Raw genomic sequence first — 22,369 nt, 5'->3', positions numbered from 1 at the left:
TGCCGTACTCGTCCCCCCTTACACACATCCTTCCCTGAATTACAATTTGTAGCCTAACACAAGCTCAGCTCAGCTGAGAAAGCTCGGCTATGGGCTTCTCCTCCACATTCCTGGACAAGCTGGGGTGTGAGGGAGGCAAAAAGACACTTAAGACCCTCCAGTCTGGCTAAAATCTTCACACCCTGTCCATCCAGATGTTGCAACATCTGGGGAAGCAGAGCAGACGGGAGTTATGGTGCAATCCTGACCAGGACAACAGGATGACAGGGACATGGGACCTTCCTTTGCCCTAAACAGAGCATAAATCCTCCCTCAGCCCACAGCTTTGGCCAGCAGCAGATCCTGGCTGCCCTACACCCAGTCCCACCATGCAGCAGTGAACCAGATTGGATGTCTGATCTGCAAAAATGCATTTGATTTATTTTCATTTCTGCAGTCATTTTATACCAGATGAAAGTCACACAGATGCTTGTATTATCTCAAGGAAGGAGACATGCATGGGTAAAAATGACCAGCCAGGGTGAGGTAGGGAAGGGTCTTTGCTTTAATTTTTTGTCTATGCAAACTTTTATCTGTCTCGGAAGACTGTGAGGTGCACAAACCCTGTGGTGTCCAGGACCACTCAAAAGCGGTCACAGGAAAAGCAAGTAAAATTCAGAGTTTCCTATCACAGGGAAAAGGGGAGAAACAGATTTGAAAGAGGAAGATGATAGAGTTGGGGGAAAAAAAAATCTCTTAGTTAATTAGATTCATCCCCAGACTAGGGCCGAATCAACTGACCTACAGATTTGGCTTTTTATAAGATTGCCATTGCCAGGATATCTAAGTGTCTTAATATTATCCCTTGACAGAGGAAATAATAATTGAATGCTCTCCAGTTTATGTCACAGCACCACATCCCCAGTACCTCAGGGACCGAGCAGCTGAAGATACTAAACCCACCCTCAGATGAGGGAAGAAGCCAAGTAGCACAGATCAGCCTCTGTGTTTCCATAAGAGCAAAACAGATTTTTAAAAGAATCACATATTCCACCTTCTTTTGCTTTTAATTACTGTTTGTGGGATGCATCTGCCAGCAGCAGGGCTTTGTGTGCATGCCCGCGTAGAGGGGTGAGGGTCGTATTTACACATCCGCACGCTTCAAGAAAGCTGCAAAGACATCCCAGCCATTGGCATCTGCAGGACCGAAATATTTTCATCTGCTTTGGGGATGCACTAATTGCCATTGCAAGAGCTGCGAAGCGTCTGGTGTGTACGTTCCCCACCTTTAGCATCATTGTGGGTGTTTGCCTCTAGCCTGCTGTGCCTATCAAGGATGGGGAGAGGCGTTTTCTCTTTCATTTCCATTCCCATTAAGACAGTTGTATTTTGTGAGGTGTTTGTTTACATGAGTCTTCTCCTTTCGCTCCTCTCAGGGGAGCCATTAATTTATCTGCTTTGCTTTCCGTCAACGGGAGTTGACAGAGGGAGTTATGGGTTAACTGCTCTGTTTAGAGCGAGTGGCAGGTGCTGGTATCACTCAAGCTAAATGAAAATTATAAATATCTCTTTACCTACCCAAGAAATCGGCTAAAATGCACAGGCCCCAGTGTTTAGAATCAACCTGTTTATAAGCCTAATGACCCAACATGGCATTGAACGTGTTTAGCGACAGCTTGAACATTAGGCTGCCCCAGACCCCAGCTATATATAATTATGGAATGAAAATTTTTAAAATGCCTTAATTATAGTAGGCACTATGCTTATAATGCCAGAAAGGAGCAATTTTGGAGAAATACCTGCTCCATCAAACCCAGGCCCCCCTGAAGGTTCTCAGGGGGATCCTTGGAACTTGGAGGCTCCCAAGGTCACAGGCTACATCTGCAAAAATTGCCAATGTGCTTTCTTATATGTTTCTGCATAGATTCATTTCGGCTCACTCTGGGAAGGAGATTTCCAAAAGACTCCAATTTCTTAATTTTATTCCTTTTCATCCTGAGCACTGACACTTTTGAAGGCTGAAATACGATGCGGTGCAGCCCATACCATAAATGTGAACGTTAAAAGGTTTTGTGCAGGGAGTTGAGCTTATAAAGCCCCATTTTAGTCCCCAAGTGAAATGAATGGAAAATACTTCCATGTAATTTAATGAACGTTGGATCAGATGTGTAGTTCACAGAAGCCATTGCTGGTGTAAAACCCAATGCCAGTTAGGAGATGACACAACAAATTCACTCGTCACCAGTCAGAAATACAGGGAGAAAAAAGTGTTTTGTGAAATACCTTCAAATATATCTTACATGCAGCATGATTTACAAAACAAAAAGCTCCAAAGCAGTAGGGAAGATCTAATTTTTTTTTTTTTTTTTTACATTCATTTCTCCTATATGGGATACCAATAATTGCTACTGAAATAAAAGGGAAGAAAAAGAGGAAGAAAATGCTGACTGTATTTGACTGTTTTGCTTTCAACAGTTTTCAACTTTACTTGAAAACAGCGTGGTAAAGACACGGCAGAGAGAATAAAGTATTAACAGAAATTCCAATTAAAAACAGAGAAACTTCAGTCTGTAAGCAAGGAGAAATGGATGTGATGTGGGCATGAAGCAGAGGGGTTTCAGCAAGGCAGCTTCTACGAAGCAGCAGCAGCTCTCTTGGCAGAAATGGAGCAATGTTATCTCTCAGAGTTACAAAAGGTACATCTATCGTGGTTTAACCCCAGCCAGCAACTAACCCCCACCCAGCCGCTGGCTCACTCCCCCCATGGTGGGATGGGGGAGAGAATTGGAAGAGTAAAAGTGAGAAAACTCGTGGGCTGAGATAAAGACGGTTTAATAGGGAAAGCAAAAGCCGTGCACACAAGCAAAGCAAAACCAGGAATCCATTCCCCACTTCCCATGGGCAGGCAGGAGTTCAGCCATCTCCAGGACAGCAGGGCTCCATCACGCCTAACGGGGACTTGGGAAGACAAACGCCATCACTCCCAACGTCCCCCCTTCCTTCTTCTTCTTCCCCTGGCTTTATCTGCCGAGCATGACGTCCTACGGTCTGGAATATCCCTTGGGTCAGTCGGGGTCAGCTGTCCCGGCTGTGTCCCCCCCAACTCCTTGTGCCCCCCCAGCCTCCTCGCTGGTGGGGTGGGGGGAGAAGCAGAAAAGCCCTTGGCTCTGGGTAAGCCCTGCTCAGCAGGAACGAAAACATCCCTGTGTTATCAGCGCTGTTTTCAGCCCAAATCCAAACCATAGCCCCATGCTAGCTACTGTGAAGAAAATCAGCTCTATCCCAGCCAAAACCAGCACAACATCTGATCATGGGTGGTAGGAGCTAGAGCTGGAAAAGATGTATCAGAAGGGTTATTAGAAACCCCCTGTTCTACTGCTTGAAAACTGGTTAGAAATACAGATTTTTTAGATCAGGCAAGATACTGCATGCCATGACTTAAAATGGATATGGTTCCATCTTCCAGTTTAGATGGCAGCAAAGTTTCCCAATCTGTTTTCCTTCCCACCCCAGTGTATTGCCCTTTTGCCTGAGCCAGTGCAACTACTTGTGAAACCCCGCTATAAAACCAGATTGATTTTAATCTAGCCCAGTTAAAGTTGGGGTAGGTTAAAAAAATAAAAAGGTAAGGATTTGGCAGATAAGGGCTCTTTTTATTTCCAGACCGTTTCCCTGATGTGCTTATGGTGTGGTTTTACAGAGAGCTGCATCAGTATCTTCAGGGAGGCAGCAAGCAGCAGGGTGGCTGAGACTTAGCAGGAGGGAACATCTCAAGCCGGGTTTGTCATTAGAAATGCTGAAACATGGAACCATTCCTCCACCGAGGTTGCCATTCTCAAACCCAGGAGCCTGAACTTTGGTAAAAACAAACTTATGTTTAAAGGATTCTTGGCAATTGGCTTTCCTGCAGATTTCTGCATCCATCAGATGTAAGCATTGATCCAGCTTCACTTGGGTAATGATATGTACAACGAGACATTTGGCTTCAGGAGCTTATGGCTGAGGATGTTGCTGTCTCCTCTGTCTCCATCCATACCACTTCCTTCTTTACTGATATAATTGTTAGCTAATAAACTGACATTTGTATACCACCTTGAAAATCATGAGCACTAAATACAGGTTTTTATTAGCTCATATCCTGGTAAAATATTTCTTTCTTATAAATTACTTTTTAAATTGAATTATCTTTTGCGATTTTTAAAACATACAATGTAGCTGGACCTCTGCTATTTATCATTCTTCTCTGCAAGAGTTTGCCAAGGTAGGTAGGAAATTGGGTCAAGAATTTATTGAAAAAAAAGCAGATAAACGTTTTACTTTATGGTTCTTTTATGTCCATGATTCCAATGAGCCTAATACTCTTTGCAAATCATTAGCATGTCATGGCACAGAATCCATCCTGAAGCTGTATGATCTCACCTAATAAGTTTCTTGTTAGGCTCCTGGACTCTTTCGGTCATCTTCTTAATAGTGATACATGTCTCAGAGATTATTTATTGAAATGATATGCTTAAAAGCATCAAAAAAGACCCTTTACTTGGCTGTGAAACAGCTAAGAATGGTTATATCTGTTTTTCATAAAATGGGCCCAAAAGGTTAAATGCCTTGTCCAGGATCACACAATAAATTAGTGATACAGCTAGGCGCAAGAGAAAGTAGTGCTGTTTCCCAGACTCTTGCTTCTCAGCAGTAGACAGAACTATCTCTTCATCTCAGGAACAATTACATGGCCCAAAATGAAGATGGTTTACTCGCTACTTAAACCCATGGCCTCGATCTCTTAAATTCTCGTCTTTTGACCTTGCGCAAGGTCAGAAATGCACACAGTACACTGCAGAGATAAGCATCTAGCCTTGGTGTTTCGGGTGGTGGTTTGGGTTGGTTTTTTTTCATTTTCCAGAAGACAGACTTTCCAGAGATAGAAAGTCACCTTATGACTTCAAATGAAACGTTCATGATTCAGAAATAGCCACTAAGACTGTGTGTTTTCCTGAATGTGCTCTGCTATGTCTCAGTTAAATGGTGGAGCCTCTTACTGAGTTTTGCTTTTCTGTCTTTTACCTCGTAAGACATATAAAAGATTGTGTTTGTTGCATCTATTTGAAACAAATAGTAATAATTAACATTTATATAGCACTTTCTGCTTTCTAAGCACTGCACAAACACTGACTAATTACTCTTGGTTTAGTGTAAATTAATGTAATCCTACTCTGCTTTACAATCTATTTGCATCTTTTGTTGACTGAGAGCTAGTTCAATTACTTCTAATCTTTGGTCTAACTAGTCATTAAAGGTATGGCTAAGAAAAGTCATTTACATCTTCAATTGCCTTCTCCCCTCCCCAGCTCCTTCATTTGCTTTTCCCTTTTCTTCCCACAATGTCTTTTTGCTGAATATTCCTTAAGCTGGATTCCTGAGCATGGTAGCAAAGCTCTCCTTCAGCAGACCAGTGAGCCTTTCCACTCAGTTTGTTAAATGATACAAAAACTTTCTCTTCATTATAAGAATGACTTAATAAATCATTCTGGTTTGCCATAGAAAGTCATACACAAGATGTTTTCCTATGGAAAACCGAACGACTTATCACTTGGTCACTAAATCAGTGATCTTAATAACAATAAACCAGAATTTAGTTTCCAGTTTGGACTTGGATAAACCACTTAATCTCTTACCTAGCATTTTATCTACTGAAAAATGTGAAAAATATTTGGCTTTCATGAATACCGGCACAGAATCCAAGGACTCCAGCAAAGAGGCTTCTGAAGTGTGAAGAGGAGCTGGGGTTTGTGCAGTCTCTGCCACTGACCTCCTGCGTGACCTTGTTCAGGTCACCTCTCTTCTGCCTCTCTGTTCTGCCTGTAACATGGGAGAGATGCAAGTGGATCTCCTTGCATGGCTAAATCATTAAGAAATCACAGCCATGCAACAACATGAATGAAGAACTCTGCAGTGTGGTTAATCCAACCGAATTTAGACTCTCAATCTTGAACGAGTCAACCTAGGGTCCCCTTGGAGTCAATAAAGAGTCACTTCTAGGTAATAATTTATCTATGTCTATAATAGATGTTTAAAATACTGTTTTTTAATGACTCTTGCCCTAGAAGTGACTTTTTTTTCTTCACTGATTGTAGAAGGAATCAAGTGTGACTAGTTTGGCTGCAGGTGTTTGCTGGACTGATATTAAAACTTAGGTGAGACAAATTCTACTTATGTGGGTAGCCTGTTCACCCCACCATGTAGACTTCAAATTGATGCATAAAATCAGAATCTAAATTTTACCTCCTGAGTTTTTACCGTGGTGGTAAGAAAACCAAAAGTAACTAAAAATAAACCCTGCTGTTATTCTGATATCTTTGGGCAAGTAGGAAAGCAGAATCTTGCAAGGATCATAAAAATGCAATGTTTTATCTTTTCACCTGAGCTACAGTATCACTTATCATTACCTTACTAAGCCCCCTCCTTAATACACCTTTCAGTCCTGCAACATTTGTACATCTGGAAGAGTGCATCGAGGTCTTTTTTGGTGGTTTGCAGCCTGTACATGTAAGTGCTGAGCTGCAACCCAGCAATCAGGTGTAAGTCCTCTTGCCAGAGTGTAGTCTGTGTCAAGCAGACAGTGATTTGTGGGGATGTCAGATGGAGTTCTCACTTTGCAAGAGGGATTGCATCTGCTTAAAATCCCTTGTTAGAGGTGATGCCTCTCCTTGTTACTCCATGAGGGAGCCCTTTGTTTAAGAAAAAAAGAAATAGCAATTATTTTCTATTTCTAATTTACTATTTTTATGTCTCTATTTTTCCTCCATAGGCATTATACCTAAGAAAAATATACTGCTTACTGCATAAGCTTGATGTGTAATTGAAAGTTAAGCTTTGGACACAGTAGGGGTTATACTGATTAATCAATCCCTAGCATCTCTCAATGCACTCTGATTATCTCACAGTGAAGTCCTAAAATAAGTCCATAGAAAATCAGAAATCAATTCATGGGCCTTTGCAATCTTTTTGCAGATAATTCATATTTTAATAAACTTAGTTTGAAGTCGGACTCTTTGGGGGATTTTATCAACACAGGAAAACAGACCTGCTTCTTTCCCTGCTGAAGGAAAGCGAGGACAGATTACCCAGTACCACTGCAACTGCACAAGAGCAGGGACAATTTTACACGATACTGTAGGAAGACAAGGACAGGTTGGCCTCGTGACTAATCCTGCAGGAATTTGGGGTGTTGTTAGTTACTTGAATCCTGTGACCTGGACAAGATACTTGCCTTTGCCGGCAGAGGAGGGACAGTAATACTCACTTTTCCCTAAGCTGTTTGTCCTGCCTGGTTAGGTGAGAGCTTCCCTCTACTACAGGTTCCATCATATTGTTCTGCAGAGTGTCTATATAAATAGTGTTAATTAATAGGTAGGTACAAAATGAATCTGTTCCTAGCAATGCTTTTTGAGCATACCATTGAGTATATTCCTCCAAATTCAGTTGAGCCTATGGCATCCCCGGGCACTAAATTGCAGTAGCGAAAGCCAATACAAGCATAAACTATTATTCTATTATTTTCACAGCCAAGCCAAGCCAAAAAAAAAAAAGAGAAAAAATTCAGATATTGCAAGTTTTACATTACACCTCTCCTTCAATTCAAGCTGTCGCCCTGTGAGCAGCTCAGACACTGGGCTGCATCCAAAGGGTGTAGAACCAGAGATGTGCCCTGAATTCTGTTTCACATATGAGGTGCACACCACCGTGATACTTTTCCTGAGTGATACAGATACATGACAAGGTTTATGCTTTAAACTTTATGTACTGACAGTTTTCTCCTTCATAGTTATCCTGCAGCAAACACAGCCACTCCTGATAGTGTCAACGTTGTTAGAGGCAGGATTAGAGCCTGCAGTGGTGGCTGCAGGGAGAAAAGGCAGACACGCCTTCTTTCCTAAAAGAGTCCCAGCCTTCATTCAGTTCTCTCCTGTGACAGCAGAAATAATGCATAATAGTGATAAATAAGGTACGTCTGAGAGTGCGTATGAGTTCAAAGCCTTGTTCTTACGGAAATGGCTGTGAGCTCATCAATATCCCCATGGAAGAGGCAACACCTGTACACACCAGGCAGTGAGTTTAAAGTGCTTTTTCACACAATACATAATCACACTGTGGGACTACCCGAAAGATGACCCAAAAGGCCAAAAGTATTTAAACGTTAAATCAGATTAAACAAACTCTCAGAGGACAGGTCCACGAAGGACTGTCAAACCCCGTGGTCCAGCTACAAAATTTGCTGAACCCCAGTCTTCTGGAAATGTATCGAGAGGAAGGACCAACCTTACTCTTTAAATCACTGTTCCCAACCACCTTCCCCTTCTGCTCTTCCAAAGCACCCACCACTGGGAGACAGGACACAGGGCTTGATGGTCCTTTGGTCTGACCCAGTACCATCATTCTCCTGTGCATGATTTCAGGAGCTCTTCACAGAATGGTCAACTCTTAGACACAACTGCATGACACACAACAGGCATAAAGTTGTTGAGTATAATCAGTTACTTGAGCAGTTAATGCACAATCCTGTAAAAAGTTCTCCTGTGTAAAAGAGAGTTCAGCTGGCCTCTGATGCCTCACCAAGATTGCTAGTTCTGCTTTGTATATCTATATGCACATAAGAGCCTTTGTTTCTTCCTATTTTTCCTAGAAGCTCACAGAAATGCAAACATTGCCTATGACTGCATTGAGTCCATGCAGGGGTAATAAAGATGTATAGTTTCCTTGTTCAGTTTATTTGCCAGAGAAGCAGGGATACAGAGGGAGTGTATCTAGGTGTGGGTATTCCCTTACCAAATGATGGGATAAAGTGGTTGAATGACACAAGATGCGCATGGCAGTTGTCTTGGGATTCTTGCTACATTTTCATATGGGCCACCATTTTATAATAAATGTTCCCTGTAGGCCACAGCAGACCACTAAGAATTAGATACAAAGCTTACCCAAGAATGAGTACAAAGCTTACCACCCTGAGTGCATTGTGTCTGGCTGAGATGGGGTTATTTCTCCCCACAGCAGCCCTCGTAGTGCTGTGCTCTGTACTGGTAGCTAGAAAGGTGTTGATAACACACCGGTGCTTTGGCTACTGCTGAGCAGTGCTCGCACAGCATCAAGGCTGTCTCTCCAACATTTTCCCCCCCTTCACTGGCAGGCTGGGGGTGGGCAAGAGCTTGGGATGGGACATAGCCAGGACAGCTGACCCAAACAGATATTCCATACCGTATGATGTCTGCTCAGCTATAAAAGCTAAGAGGCAGGAGGAGGAGGGAGGGCATTCGTTATGACGACGTTTGTCTTCTGGAGCAACCGCTACGTGTCCTGAAGCCCTGCTTCCTGGGAAGTGGCTGGACATTGTATGTTGATGGGAAGTAGAGAATTTTGTTTTTCTTTGCTTCCACATGCCGTCTTTGCTTTTGCTTTATTAAACGGTCTTTCTCTTGACCCACAAGTTTTTTTCCATCTTATTTTCTCCCCCTGTGTCCTGCTGAGGAAGGGAGCGATAGAGCGTCTTGGTGGGCACCTGGTGTCCAGCCAAGGTCAACCCATCCTTGTACCAGCCTTTGTTATTGTGTAGATGACTAGAGATTCATCAAACATGTTTTATTGTTTTTCAGAAGACAAAAAAGACTCTGTTTTTCTTTTCTGAAGGAAAAACACTCTCCCAAGCAGGTTGAGGAAGCCTGTACATAGGGCTTTCACCTGGGATGTTTGACACATTCAAGACTTTGTGCTGTCTGATTCAGATTAAAGACTTAAATCTTGGTCTTCTGTGTCCCAGGTATAAAGCCCAAAGCAGCAAATGGTGGGTGATGGAGGAAGAATGGGAACGCTTTAGTGGAATTCATTCAGTGAGTACATGCAATGGAGACGGCACTTCTGCATTTGATGCCACCAGCTCTTTCTCATTCTGAGACTCACTGATACACAGGCTGGTTTCACTGGCACATCACACACCTGAACCTCGAGTCTGACATAGTGAGCCAGGAAAAATTTGCAGGCTGAACCTAAATCAGTCTATATTGTCATGCTGGCTCTTCTGGCATTTATTATTTAAATACCTTTATGTATTACCTATTAAACTGAGGTTCTGAAGAAAACCTACTTCTTCCAAGAATGGCTAAAAAGACTAATAAAGAGTATTTCAATATAAAAATAAGATTGTTTCCAAAGTAATTTCCATTTTGAGGGAAGCCAGTGTAGGGTTCTGATGGCTGCAGCTGCAAACTGCTTACATTAATCAAAAACTATTTGAAAGCTTTTTTAACTTCTGGCCCCCAAATCTTCCCCTAGCACAGGCTAAGGGCTGCATCCCATGAGGGAAGACTTAGGGGTTTGCAAACCAGAAATAATTGAGATAATTGCATTCCAGCCCCCTTCATGCTTTCCCACCATGCTTCAAACCTCAACTACTGTTTCAAGCTTTTCTGGGCCTCCAGCTCATTGCAGTTTTAGATTTATTCACGAAAAGGTCACAAACCACATCTTTTGGGCAGGACATTACCAATTGCCTAGCAAGTCTCTTACCAGTAGAAGAAAGGCTTAGTGGTTGAGACCAGAAAAGAGAGTTTTTGTTACTTTCTTTGAGCACTGGGCTGAAGCCAAGCAGTGTTAACTCAACTCTTCATTCTTCTCTCTTGTGCCTGCTTCTTTCCAAAGCCTTTGCCAAAAATGTGAGAGGATGTTATACCTACAGCTTAATTTATTTCCTACAAAGACCTCCTGTGATTTGAACCTCTGTTATAAATCTGAAGCTTAAAGTTTAATAAAAAACACAGGAGTCTTTTATGTTGTAGAAGAATGTCCCAGAAACTTGGTAAATAGCATCACCCTGTTTAAGCCATGGTTGCATATTTGCTAAGATCAAACCATTGCAGCCTCTGATCACCTGGCAATACAAATTTGATTTGAATCACCCCTAAGTACATGCCTAAATATCTGCTGAATACATCAGAACATTCACCACTACATTTATGCTGGCTTTGTGCTTTAGACCAGGTGTGGAATGGCAGGCAATATCACAGAATTTTCTGGCAAGATGGAAATGACCAAATAAGGTTTTCCCAGTTCAACATTTTGTGTCACGCAACCAGAATACAGAGCCTCGAACCAGGCATTTGCATCCTCATGGAAGTGTGGTGGGACTGTCACAGTGGACTGCGTTGTTTCAAACAAGATGTTAAATGTCAAGTGATGACTTAATTGGTGCAGGATGTTAATAACCACAGCCACAAAGTCATTTAAGCATCTGAACTCACAACATCTTTGGTTGCAGCTTAGGATCTTGAGTTGGAGCTAACTTCCCAAATAACATTGTTGATCTGGCCCCAACAGCTGTTGGTGTTTTGGAGAAGATTAATGTACAACGTGGTGAAAAACTGTCTCTCTTTTGACTCTGAGTGGGTTTTCCTCATTCACCATGGAATTCCACTGGTCAGATACAACTGCAATTGTACATGCTCCACAGTCTTTCTGACTGAAGGGCAGTATCCAAACATGAAAGAGCATCTTGTTAATAATACCTGAGGTTCACACTACTCTTCTCACACAAAGATTTCAGACATGCGTTGACCAAGATTTTAAAAATTAAATATTCTGCTGTGCTTATGTGACTTGATTCTCAAAAAATCTGGGGCTCAATATCCGAGTCTGCCCGGGAGATCAAGAGTCTGCTCTCAGTTGTGTTGTTTTCTTCTTGTACCACCTTAAGCAAGTCACTTTGACTTCCCATGCCTCATCTCTTCCTCTATAAAGTGAAGAAAATGATACTTGCTCACTATTTACCAACATTAGGTATTAGTTAACGATTCGATTTGTGGAGCCCAAAGGAGGGAAAATAAAATCCAGCTTGCTGCTTGGTATTCTGTGGCTGTGCTCATTCTACAAAGGGCAGCAGCAATAAAAAATAGGGAAAAAAATTGCCCTGAGCAGTGGAATGAGGAGATCTACTGTAAGAAGACAAAAAGCAGGCCCTGCCAAGTAAGATGATGCCACTTTTGCATAGGCAGTTTTGAGGAGAAAAACAAACGACTATGGGAAGTTGCTTTGCTTCCCCCAGCACAAAGGTGGACCACATCAACCCACCAGGATTCACGCTCACATTTTCATGGAGACAAGATATTTCACTCTTCCAGCTTTCTCATCACCCTGTTGCCATAACTATATAGGAAACACATAAAGCTATCTCTATCATTTAAACCCTCACATTTTGACAGAAAATTGGATGATATGACATGCTGCCTTCCAGAACAGGCGCTGTCTATCACCTTGCTGCTAATCTCTGTGATTAGTGACCTGCAATGTAAGTCAGCTATCAAAGACCACCTGTCCCTTTTGCTGTAAGCGCCTCCTAGCATATCGCTTTGTGGTGTCACACTCTCTTGTCTGGTTTTTGATTGATGGAAGTTTGTCTTTTGAGCAGTGACTCAGAAAATAAATCATTCCCCTTGCCATTCATTGAGTGCGATTCTGCAGCACAAAGCCGGTGTGGTTAATGAAAGCTCCAAAGAGCAACAAAAAGCAACAGAACCGAGAATGAGGAGGATAGATATAAAGGATAAAACATAATAAAAAGGATTATTTGGGAGCGAACCATAGCAAAGGCAAAATAAAAAGAGCTGCAAATAAGCATTGCGTTTACTGCACTACTGCACCAGAACTAGAAAGCTGATTTTTTGTTCCATTTCTTGACATATATGCAAGGATGTGAGAAGAGTCCCACACCTCTGAAATATATAATTATGTCAAGGAGTCTGATTTTATAGGCTTCGGCATGTGAGTAACCCTTTCTGGGGTCAGTGGGATTTTTCTGAGTTGAGTAAGTAAAGCCTGAAGGATGCTTCTGTTGTGAATTGCACTCCAAACCAGCTTGTGGTCCAGCTGGGATTGTACACTCAGAGGGCTGACAAAAATAAGAATAGCTATTGCCATTAATTGGCCTGGAGGAAAAAAAAAAAAAGAGATGAAATAATTTGATGTTATGCAGACGGCAGTATGATGAAAGAATCAAACTGAGCCAGAAACACTGCATTATAGGACAAGAAAGTCCTTTCCAAATAGAAATGGTTCAGAGAAGAAGGCTTTTGTGCTTTTATGGAAGGAGGAGGAGTGAAGGGATGGAAAGGATAATATTAGAAGCCTTGTTTTTTTATATCAGGTCCAGCAAGTTTATGGAAGCTTTTAAAGTTATGAGGAGCAATCATGAGCTAGAGGCGGAAAGAAACTAGTGGTTGAGTATGTAACTGAGACAAGTGTGATTCTTTGTATTCACCTTGTGCCAGAGAAGTCAGGAAAAATGCGAGGTGTTGATGGCACGGATGAAATTGAGCAGAAGTGAAATCAAGACACAAGGAGTAGCAGATAAAAAATAATAATCTATCACAGAAACACTATATCGCAAATTCCCTGACAACACAACTCCATTGAAGGCAAGGTATCTAAACCATATGGGAACTGGTCCACAAAAATGAGATGACAAGAACTGCATGTCCATGGAGAGGTGATGGAAACTTAGTTAAATGCAACAGTTCCTTCTTTTAAAAAAATGAAAATAGAAAAAAAATCTTCATTATGTGTTTTGGGGGTGACCTTTCTAGTTGAAAAGTGTCTCCTTACAAGCAGGGAGAGAGAGAGAGAAAGAAAGGGCTGAGGAGAGTTAAATTTATAAAGACATGAATGAATTGGGAATTGAAGCACTGTTATAGAGGAATGTGTATGTGAATGGTGCAAATTTACAGGGCTATTTTTGATGAACTGTAGGAGGAATTTCAGTTTTTCAGTACCCTTCTTGATGAAAAGAAAAACCTTCATCTGGTGGGAATTCAGTCAATTTCCTGATTTTTTTTTGGCCATTTCCTAAGCTGCAAGGTTACTAATGGTAATTACAGACCCTGTTTGTACCTTGTGGCTCTAACTGTGCAGAAAGGTTTTCTTGGCACGTGTGCCTCTCCTGCTAGAGGGTTTTTAAATGACTGGCCCTTGGTAGGAATTGCTGCCATACTTACTCATGAGCAGAGAGAAGCCACCTTTCCTCATTTTGTTCTTATAGAGTATAGTAACTACTTCTTGCTCACATTTTGCTTTCTCTGTCCCCCACAACAATAAACCACAATTTCAGTGTTCATTATTAACAGCTCTTACTACAGCGCCATTGTGAAGGAGCCTGTTTTAAGGTGTTTTATTTGAAGGTATAACAAACCTGCTCCTTTTGAGGATTTCACCCAGAGATGGTATAAATAAAGGAGAGAAACCAAGTCAATAATAATTGCAAAAAAAGTCACAATTTTTCAAGCCATAAAAAGCTTTGTTTTTTTTAAGGGAGGAATACAGTGCACTGAAAAGCAATCAGATGCTCTATTCCTTTCACCTCTCACCAGTGTGAAAGTGCCAATATGTTTGATTCAATACAGCAAAATATCTACCAATGTTTGGTAGATCTCTTACATGCTATTACTATGTTAAACTGGTCCTTAGCTTAACACTATTTCCTTCACTATTGCTTCTACATTCAGGCTTTAAGTTTTGCACCTCTCAGGCCCTTACTCTGCAAAACATCTAACGTGTGTAAATTTTGGCCGGTGAGTAATCCCATTTGCATTCACTGTATTGAACTTACATAGTTCGTGAATGAATCTAAGTCAGTGAGTTCAGTGGGTTTAAACACATGTTTAAAATCAAAGTGGTGCTCAAATCTCTGCGGATGACTTAAGTAAAGTTCAATTATAAGAACAGTCCTCCCCCCCCGCCCTTCCATTTGTGTTCAATGCTTTGTATGTGTTTTGCTGACAAATAGGAAGTGTAAACTTGGTCTACTGCCATCACTGGAATAGACTGGGAGAGAATTAAGTGTATTTTTTTTTAAAGTAGTGTCTTAGTTTCCTGGAAGAGTGCCACAAAAACCGTACAAGCCATCGGAATGGGGTTCTGTCATTGCAAAGTTCATTTTAGAGGTTAAAGGGATAAAACCCAGAAAGCAAAGTCAGAATTGTAGAAATAGGAGTGGGACCCTCTTTTTCTTTGCCCAGCTGCAGGTGTAGCTCACAGCCGTCCTGCAGCTCTTGCTTCCTCCTGTAGTGTCTCTTCAACTCAAGAATTTTCTTAGTTGTGCTTGTGCCAGACAGCTTGGCAAGTGAGGAATTCATAATAAAATGTTATCTTCAAGCTTCTGCATTACTATTATGATTTGTAGGTTATCAGAACCTGTGCTAAGAGTCCTCCATCCTTCACAGGTTCATAGTTTTGAGAGCCACAAACACTACGTTACACCACAACCCTTTAAAGCGACCTGCAAAGCTCACAGCACATCCATCCTCGACTATTGCACCGTAGCTGTGTTGTGCTGCAACACAAATCCAGGGCACAGCATCTGAAGCAAGGCTGGGGTCTAAGAGTCATGGAGGAGTAAGATTTTATTAGTATGCTCACGATTTAGCCTTTCAAGAGAGGAATGCCAACAGAACGTGATTCAGTCCTTGCTGCATTGCCATATATATTTGCTATGAAAAAGACCAAGAACTGATAGGTGTTTTCTGATCCTCTTCCTTTCTGTTTTTAAGTACTGCTATTAAAAACCAATATCCTGGTGTGGCATTTAGAGACTCGGCTTCTGTTCTTTAGCGGTTAAGAGGACTCAGTTCCTGAGAAACTCAGCCTGTAATTACAGATTTCAATGTTTGGTTTGTGGGTTTTACCAGTTTTTTCCTCATAAACCAGTTTAGGTATTCAAAAACATACTTTACCATCTTCCTGCAAGTCATTGACTTTTTCCCTCCAGCTTCTTTTGCATTTAATAAACTTAAAGTGAAAAGACAATTTATTAATTATTTTGAGAAAAATACTTTTAATACACATTTTATTTCTGATATCAATTTTCTCTGTCTGCAGATATGTATGCTTGCATACTGATGCATATATACATTGGTTTCCCCACAGGCATAAATCCCAGGCCATGCTGTTACATGGAGCAGAGATATCATTTATTTACACTTTCTCAACTCTGCTTAAGTTCTAGTCTATTTCCAGCTGAGTAAAGATGAGCCCTCTGAATAGGAAGACATTTTCATCCGATTTCCATCCATATCTCACCCCTTCAGTCTTCTCTTGTCCCTCTCCCTTCCCACTTGCCTTCTTACATTGTCTCATTCTTTTGTTCATTCCTTCTAACCTCACGATCCATCAAAACAGTTTTAAAACTGTAGGACAGCATTTTTCCAAAGTCCTCTGGCTGCCCAAATAGAGACTTTTCAGCATGGTCTGATTTCCCAGAGATTAGGTGACTGATGTACCGAATACATGCCTCCTGGAGGTGTCTGAATCACTTCCCATGGAAAGAAGACACAGAAAAATCACAATCAGTTTCAAATCCCCAAGTGCATGCCCAGCTCAGACAGATGCAGGTTGCTGCGTGTGTCCCGCTAGCTGTGGCAATTATTAAATGAGTCACGCGTAACAGAGACTTTCTTTCCATTGGTAATTGTTCTAAGAGGGTTTTCCTGCAGTCCATTAAGTAACATCTCTTTTGTTCAGTGCAAGAATGTATAAAGAAGGCAAATTAGCCTTCGGGTGCCCAAAGGCATGAACCTAGATCCTATTTCTTTTATTGTCTCTTTCAGGTTATTCCAATCTGACCACCATACAGACGTCATTACTTTAATGTTGAATACTCAGACAAGGGTGCCATGGATGTAAAAGAAAGGAAACCGTATCGATCTCTGACTCGGCGCCGCGACACTGAGCGCCGCTACACCAGCTCTTCAGCCGAGAGTGAGGACAGCAAGGTACCCCAGAAGTCCTACAGCTCCAGTGAGACCCTGAAGGCTTATGATCAAGACTCCAGGTTGACCTACAGCAATCGGGTCAAAGACATGGTGCACCAGGAGGCCGATGAGTTCTGCCGAGCGGGTGAGTACATTTCAGCAGATGCTGCTGCAAGTAGCGTGAGTTAATAAGCTGAGAGCTGGGGCCTTTGAAGGGCTCTGAGGCCAAAAGGGAGACATAAGGAAAGAGAGCAGCAAGGAACATCTTCATTGTATTGCACAGGCGTGGGATGCGTGCAAACCAATGTCCTTACGTCGGATACCGCTAGCCTGTGTTCATTAGCATCTACCAAGACACATTTTTTTTCTCTGTCTTAGTCTTTCTGTCTCCAACAGCCCTTTGCCATTTCCCACCACGAGAACAGACCCCCTGTGCACATGCTGCACAGTACTGACGTGGCGTGGAAAGTCCCTGCCTGCTCAGGAGACCTTTTCACTGTGTCATGTCCCTGCTCTATCATGAAGGAAGTCAACAAGGACACCAAGGCAGAAGACAACGAGGGGAGAGTGCCACTGTCCCCTCTGTCCATCTGGGCTACAGCAAAACCCAAGAAGCCTGGAAGAAGGGAGACAGCTGAGCTGCAGATGGGATGAACAACCCTTGGCATTGTACATGGCCTGCAGGCTGTGGGTTTGAGATGGGGATATGCTCCAATATTAAAGGAGTGGTAAAGAACCACTTTTAGGACTTACAGGAGTCCACTTAGTGAATCTGGGTCACAGTAGCTGTGAAGATGTGGAGGTTCAAGGGTCAGCATGGGCTCCACAGTCTTAACAGAGATTCTGAATGTTCTCCTTTTTGTTGCTAGCCTGAATTCAGTGCAGTTACATTTTTACTGCTGCTGTTGCCTACGTGAGGTGGATTTCTGGCCCCCACTATAGTCTCATCTTCATTTTTCTGTAGAGACACGAGTGTCTTAGTTCAGAAACCAAGCAGGGTTTCACATAAATTATTTTTAGAAGTCCATCAAGAAAAGCATAAAATGGCAAAGCGAGTCAAATAGAGTAGGCAGCATTCCAGACAATGAACATAAAATAGCTGACCCAGGCTGCTCTGAACATACCCTCTGCAGTCTGGAGAAGCTGATTCCCCAAAGGGAATGCATATAATTGCACTTGTTTAATTTGGGAGCTGCTTAATTTCACTCTTCAAACACCACGCACTTGTGGTTTTGGTGCAAGACTCATCTTTAAGGCATGCACAAGCAAAATGACTTGCAGAAGTATCTTTGTGCACATGGCTTTGGTGTTTGTATTTCAGGAGACCGGCACCAGGCAATAATTAACAAAAGGGCCAATAGGTGTTGTAAGTAATACTTTGCAATCATAAAAGGAGTTTCCCTCTTAGCAACTCTGAAGTACTTCATCCTCTCTAAGGAATCCACGGAGTTATAAAGAAAAGGAAACCTTTTAGGTCATTGAGTTTGCTCACTTCATACAATATATTCACCATGCAGGATAGATGTGAATTAGTACAGGTCAGCGGTTTTCAACCTGAGGGTCTATGAGGCCATCCAGGTCCACGGACTTCTCCTAAGACACCCACAAAAGATAAATAAGAAAAGCCAGTCTATTGACAGGGAGTATAAATTTGCTATACACAAGTTCATACTTCCCTAGGAAAATTTTGTAGGCTACTGAGAAATAGTAAAACCCACTGGTCTAAGTGGCTGAAATTAATTGAGAAGTTAAGATTAACCATGTCAGGGTGCCAGTTCAAATTCTGATATATCACCCACAGATTTTCCAATTTCTAATTTTCTCCCAGTTTATCCTGAGAGTCCCAAAACTGGCCTGAAGAGTGTTAACAGTAACCCCAGACTTTCTGTGCCACATTTTCCACTGGCAGAAAGCCATGAACGGACCTCACTTTGTGGTGCTGTATGGCCTCATGCCAACTGAAACCAAGCCTTATTAGCCTGCTCGACATCAACAAGGCAAAGTGAATTTCTCTCCTGCATTGGTTTGGAAGGCAGAGGAGGGAAACATTTCAAATTGACCAAATAAATTCAGTAAATAAACAAGTCAGCATTTAAATGGTTTTAGCTAGAGTGAGAGTGCCAGCAAACGTGCAAGTCAGCACAGGAAAAAATAGACCAGATCTGAATTAAAAAGTCTCAGATATTTATTATCTTCCTTTTATTGACTTGAGTTCTTCCAGCTTAAAAGGCAACAGTGAGCATAGAATATGAAAATCAATGCATCTCCTGCTGTTTATTGCAAATAAATTTGATTTTCAGTTAATTGTAGCAGTCATTTTTCATAATTTATGAGCTGCTGTTACTGGAGAGCATCAGTCATGCTGCACATTGATGTGTCTGAAGATGTTGAGTATGGCTTGTTTCAGGGGAAGGTGGAACTCGCCATCAGTGACTCAAATGCGCAAGCAAAACCAAAAGATGACGTTTTCCAGTACTCCGTGGAGGATGGTTTAAAAACTACTCTGGCCTTGCACAAAAGTCAAAACTGGAAGAGAAGAGCGAGGTCTCTGGGGAGATACTGCTTCCTTGCATTTATAATCTAGGTCAAGTTCATTTGCTACCTCATGCCGTGGAGTGGTAGAGGACGCTCTCTCAGACCACCTTGCAATCAAGTTAAATGGATTAATTTGCCACAAGCTTGCACTGTGCTTCCCAAGCAAGGCCCTAGGGTTTGACAGAGGTGTGAGCCCCAAGCAAGCGTATCTTTCCACTCTGTCTGAAAGCTTTAATCTCGTTTGGTCAATTAAAAAGGTGTGAAGTTCATGAATGCTTTATATAGTTTGAGTGCTATCAGCTGTAGACCCGTAACAAGCTGAACCTTGGTTATTTCCTCCTGACATCAAACAGCTCCTTCTCTGAGCTTTACGTGGAAATGTTGTCCTGTCCCATTATTCATCTTGCATTCAAACATCTTCTCTCTGTTCACTATGAGCTGCAAAGTCAACTGAATGAAGAAGTGTAGTAAAATAGCGTCTACTTGGGGGCAGCTGATCATTCAATGCATGTGTGTTATGATATGAGACCTCCCCCATGCAGCAGGGCTCAGGGACAAGCCAGAGTGTTTCCACAAGTGTGAAACCAGACTCTGGAAAAGTAGAAATCTGACAGTTTCTATTGCATACGCGTTTTCCACCATGTGAAGTTTAACATCAACAAATGGAAATGTGAGGAGAGCCACATGCTTGTGCGGTTTTGAGCAGGGAGAGAATCATAACTCGGTTTTGGATACAACCTTGAGGTCCACACCTGATGAACAGATTTCAATAATAAGTAGATACAAACTTCACTGTTCAAAGGTAGGTTTGGGCCTGAACTTTCCTGGAGACCATGCATTCAGATTTATCTTGTTGAAACATGCCTAAATTGCAAACACTGTTCTAAAGCTGAGTGTGTGACCTGTGCATAGATTTGGCAGGTTCCACTTCTCCTTTTGTTTCAGGGGATTTATGTATTGAAATAAACAGAAGCAGCCAGCTAGGCTGAATTTGATCACCGGTGTTGGTAATTGGCCATGATCCAGGGCCTGATGTATCCTACCAGTTACAGATAAAGTTCCTTAATCCATCCGATCAAGGCGTAACGTAACAGGAGCAGGGGTGCATTGTGCCGTATAAATGCATGGTGCAGCTAAAGGCATTCATGGGTGGCCAAAATCTTTTAAAGACATTCAGGGCTGAAAAATAAAAGCATGCATTAATAAATAAGTGTGGATTAAAATGGAGCCACTAATTGCTCTCCCCAGCTTTCTCGTGCAACTTTCTGAAAAAAGTGTGCTAATATTTGAAGCCTCATTCACATTGATTTGGTCTGATTTTGAAGCTCTGTAGGTAACTAAACGTGAACTCGAGAGTCATTTTTCAGGTTGTATTTTTAGTCAGCTGAACAATTGCATCTATTTGCAGCCAAATAACCTCTGCTGTGACTGTATCAGAATGAATAGCTAAATTGAGTCAAGGTGTGAGTGGTCAGCAAGGGGAAAGTGAGATCGCCAAAGGAAATTTAAATCTCCAGTATGTAATTTCAGGGATTTCAATGAGCAGAACTCACTCAAATTTCCTATTGTAGTAGAGTTGCCAGGTGTATGGTAGGACTTTTGATCATTGCATGCCTCATTTTGCTTTTCTTCCAAGATTACTTTTTGCCTCTCCTAAAGAATTCCACCATTTCTCCGTCTGTCTTTGCTTTCCAATTTGATGATTTCATTGAACACGCTCTGAGTTTTTGTCAGGTTCCCGAAGCAGGAAAGCAGCTGCTTTTTGGTCTTGGCATGATCACTTGGTCTTAGACTAAGCAACACAACAAGACAGGAGAATCGGGTATGACGCTAGGACTCGGGAGCTGCTGTGCCCCACTAGAAGACAGAGGATGGATGGATGGTTCTGCCATTGACCTGTGCTAGATGAAACCATCCCCTATCAAAGAGTAACCAGGCTGCTGTGTTTTCTCCCAGGAGCCAACTTCTCTTTGCGAGAGCTGGGTCTTGAAGATGTGACGCCCACACATGGGACTTTGTACCGGACTGATATCGGCCTGCCTCACTGTGGCTACTCCATCAGCGCCGGCTCGGATGCCGACACGGAGGCAGACGTGGTCATGTCGCCTGAGCACCCGGTGAGGCTCTGGGGACGCAACACCAAGTCCGGACGCAGCTCCTGCTTGTCGAGTCGGGCCAACTCCAACCTCACCCTCACTGACACGGAGCACGAGAACACCGAAACCGGTAAGTGATGACAGCGCATGCGATGTCAGCCTCGAGCTCTGCCAGGAATGCCTCTTCCTACCACTCCACCTTAATCTTCCTTCAGTTTTGTGTTGGGGTTTTTTTATCAGGCTCAGTGAAAACACTCTTCTAATAGCCCCATGTCGTGGCCTTTTGTACTGTCCTACAGAGTGTTTGTTAATAAACTGCTGGAGAAGCTCCTACTTATTTATCACAGCGACAGAGATCATTAAGTAGCTGTAATACTCTTTCTGCTTTTTGTAGCGACCTTTCAGACAAAAAGCATTTAAATCTCCCCTCCCCTGGCTGATGCTGCTCTTATCTTTGCTACAGATTTTCGGGGCAGATAATTTCCTTCTTTTCCTTGCCGGTTCCTTGACAGGAGCCGTTTCATTTATGTAAATCAGCTGACTGCTCTCTGAAAGAAAACGATGGTGAAATATTTTTAGAAGCCTTTTTCTTCTTACGAAATAAAAGCTGAAGGTCACAGATTTTTTATCTCTGTAACTTTGCGTCCCCAGCTGCGGGGACTCCTGCATGCATTTTGTAGGTCTGCGAACCTTTTGGTCAGCAGTTCTGCCAAGCAGTGTAGGAGGGAGAGAGGATTTTGATTCAATTGCAGCTTGACCCGGGAGTTCACACAGCCCTATATGCCTTTGCACCTTTAATTCAATTATGGCACAGCCTGCTTCTTAATATAGCTGCTGCGTACAAGTCATCAGGAGCTTGAGCTCGGCGCAGAAAGCTGATGTGAAATGACTGTATTGCTTGTTCTCTTTATGCTTTTTGCCACAGTATTATAGTGACAAATGATGATAACTTTTCCTTGGGAAGCCATGACACGGTGA

The 22,369-nt window shown here is 42.3% G+C and overlaps 1 protein-coding gene across 9 annotated transcripts in view; it reads left to right on the top strand.

Moving 5' to 3' along the window:
- TENM4 (teneurin transmembrane protein 4) overlaps positions 1-22,369 on the top strand; it is a 599,338-nt gene that overhangs the window by 233,104 nt on the left and 343,865 nt on the right. For all 9 annotated transcript variants that reach the window (XM_052812175.1, XM_052812176.1, XM_052812174.1 and 6 more), the window contains 2 exons: positions 16,617-16,905; positions 21,252-21,521. In XM_052812175.1, the coding sequence (XP_052668135.1) occupies positions 16,683-16,905; positions 21,252-21,521 (493 nt within the window). In that variant the 5' untranslated portion in view covers positions 16,617-16,682. The remainder of the gene's footprint in view (positions 1-16,616; positions 16,906-21,251; positions 21,522-22,369) is intronic.

The sequence above is a fragment of the Harpia harpyja genome, chromosome 17 (genome assembly GCF_026419915.1).
Source record: "Harpia harpyja isolate bHarHar1 chromosome 17, bHarHar1 primary haplotype, whole genome shotgun sequence".
Lineage (NCBI taxonomy): Eukaryota > Metazoa > Chordata > Aves > Accipitriformes > Accipitridae > Harpia > Harpia harpyja.
Note: the sequence above shows the minus strand (reverse complement) of the source record. Positions and strands in the feature narration are given on the sequence as shown.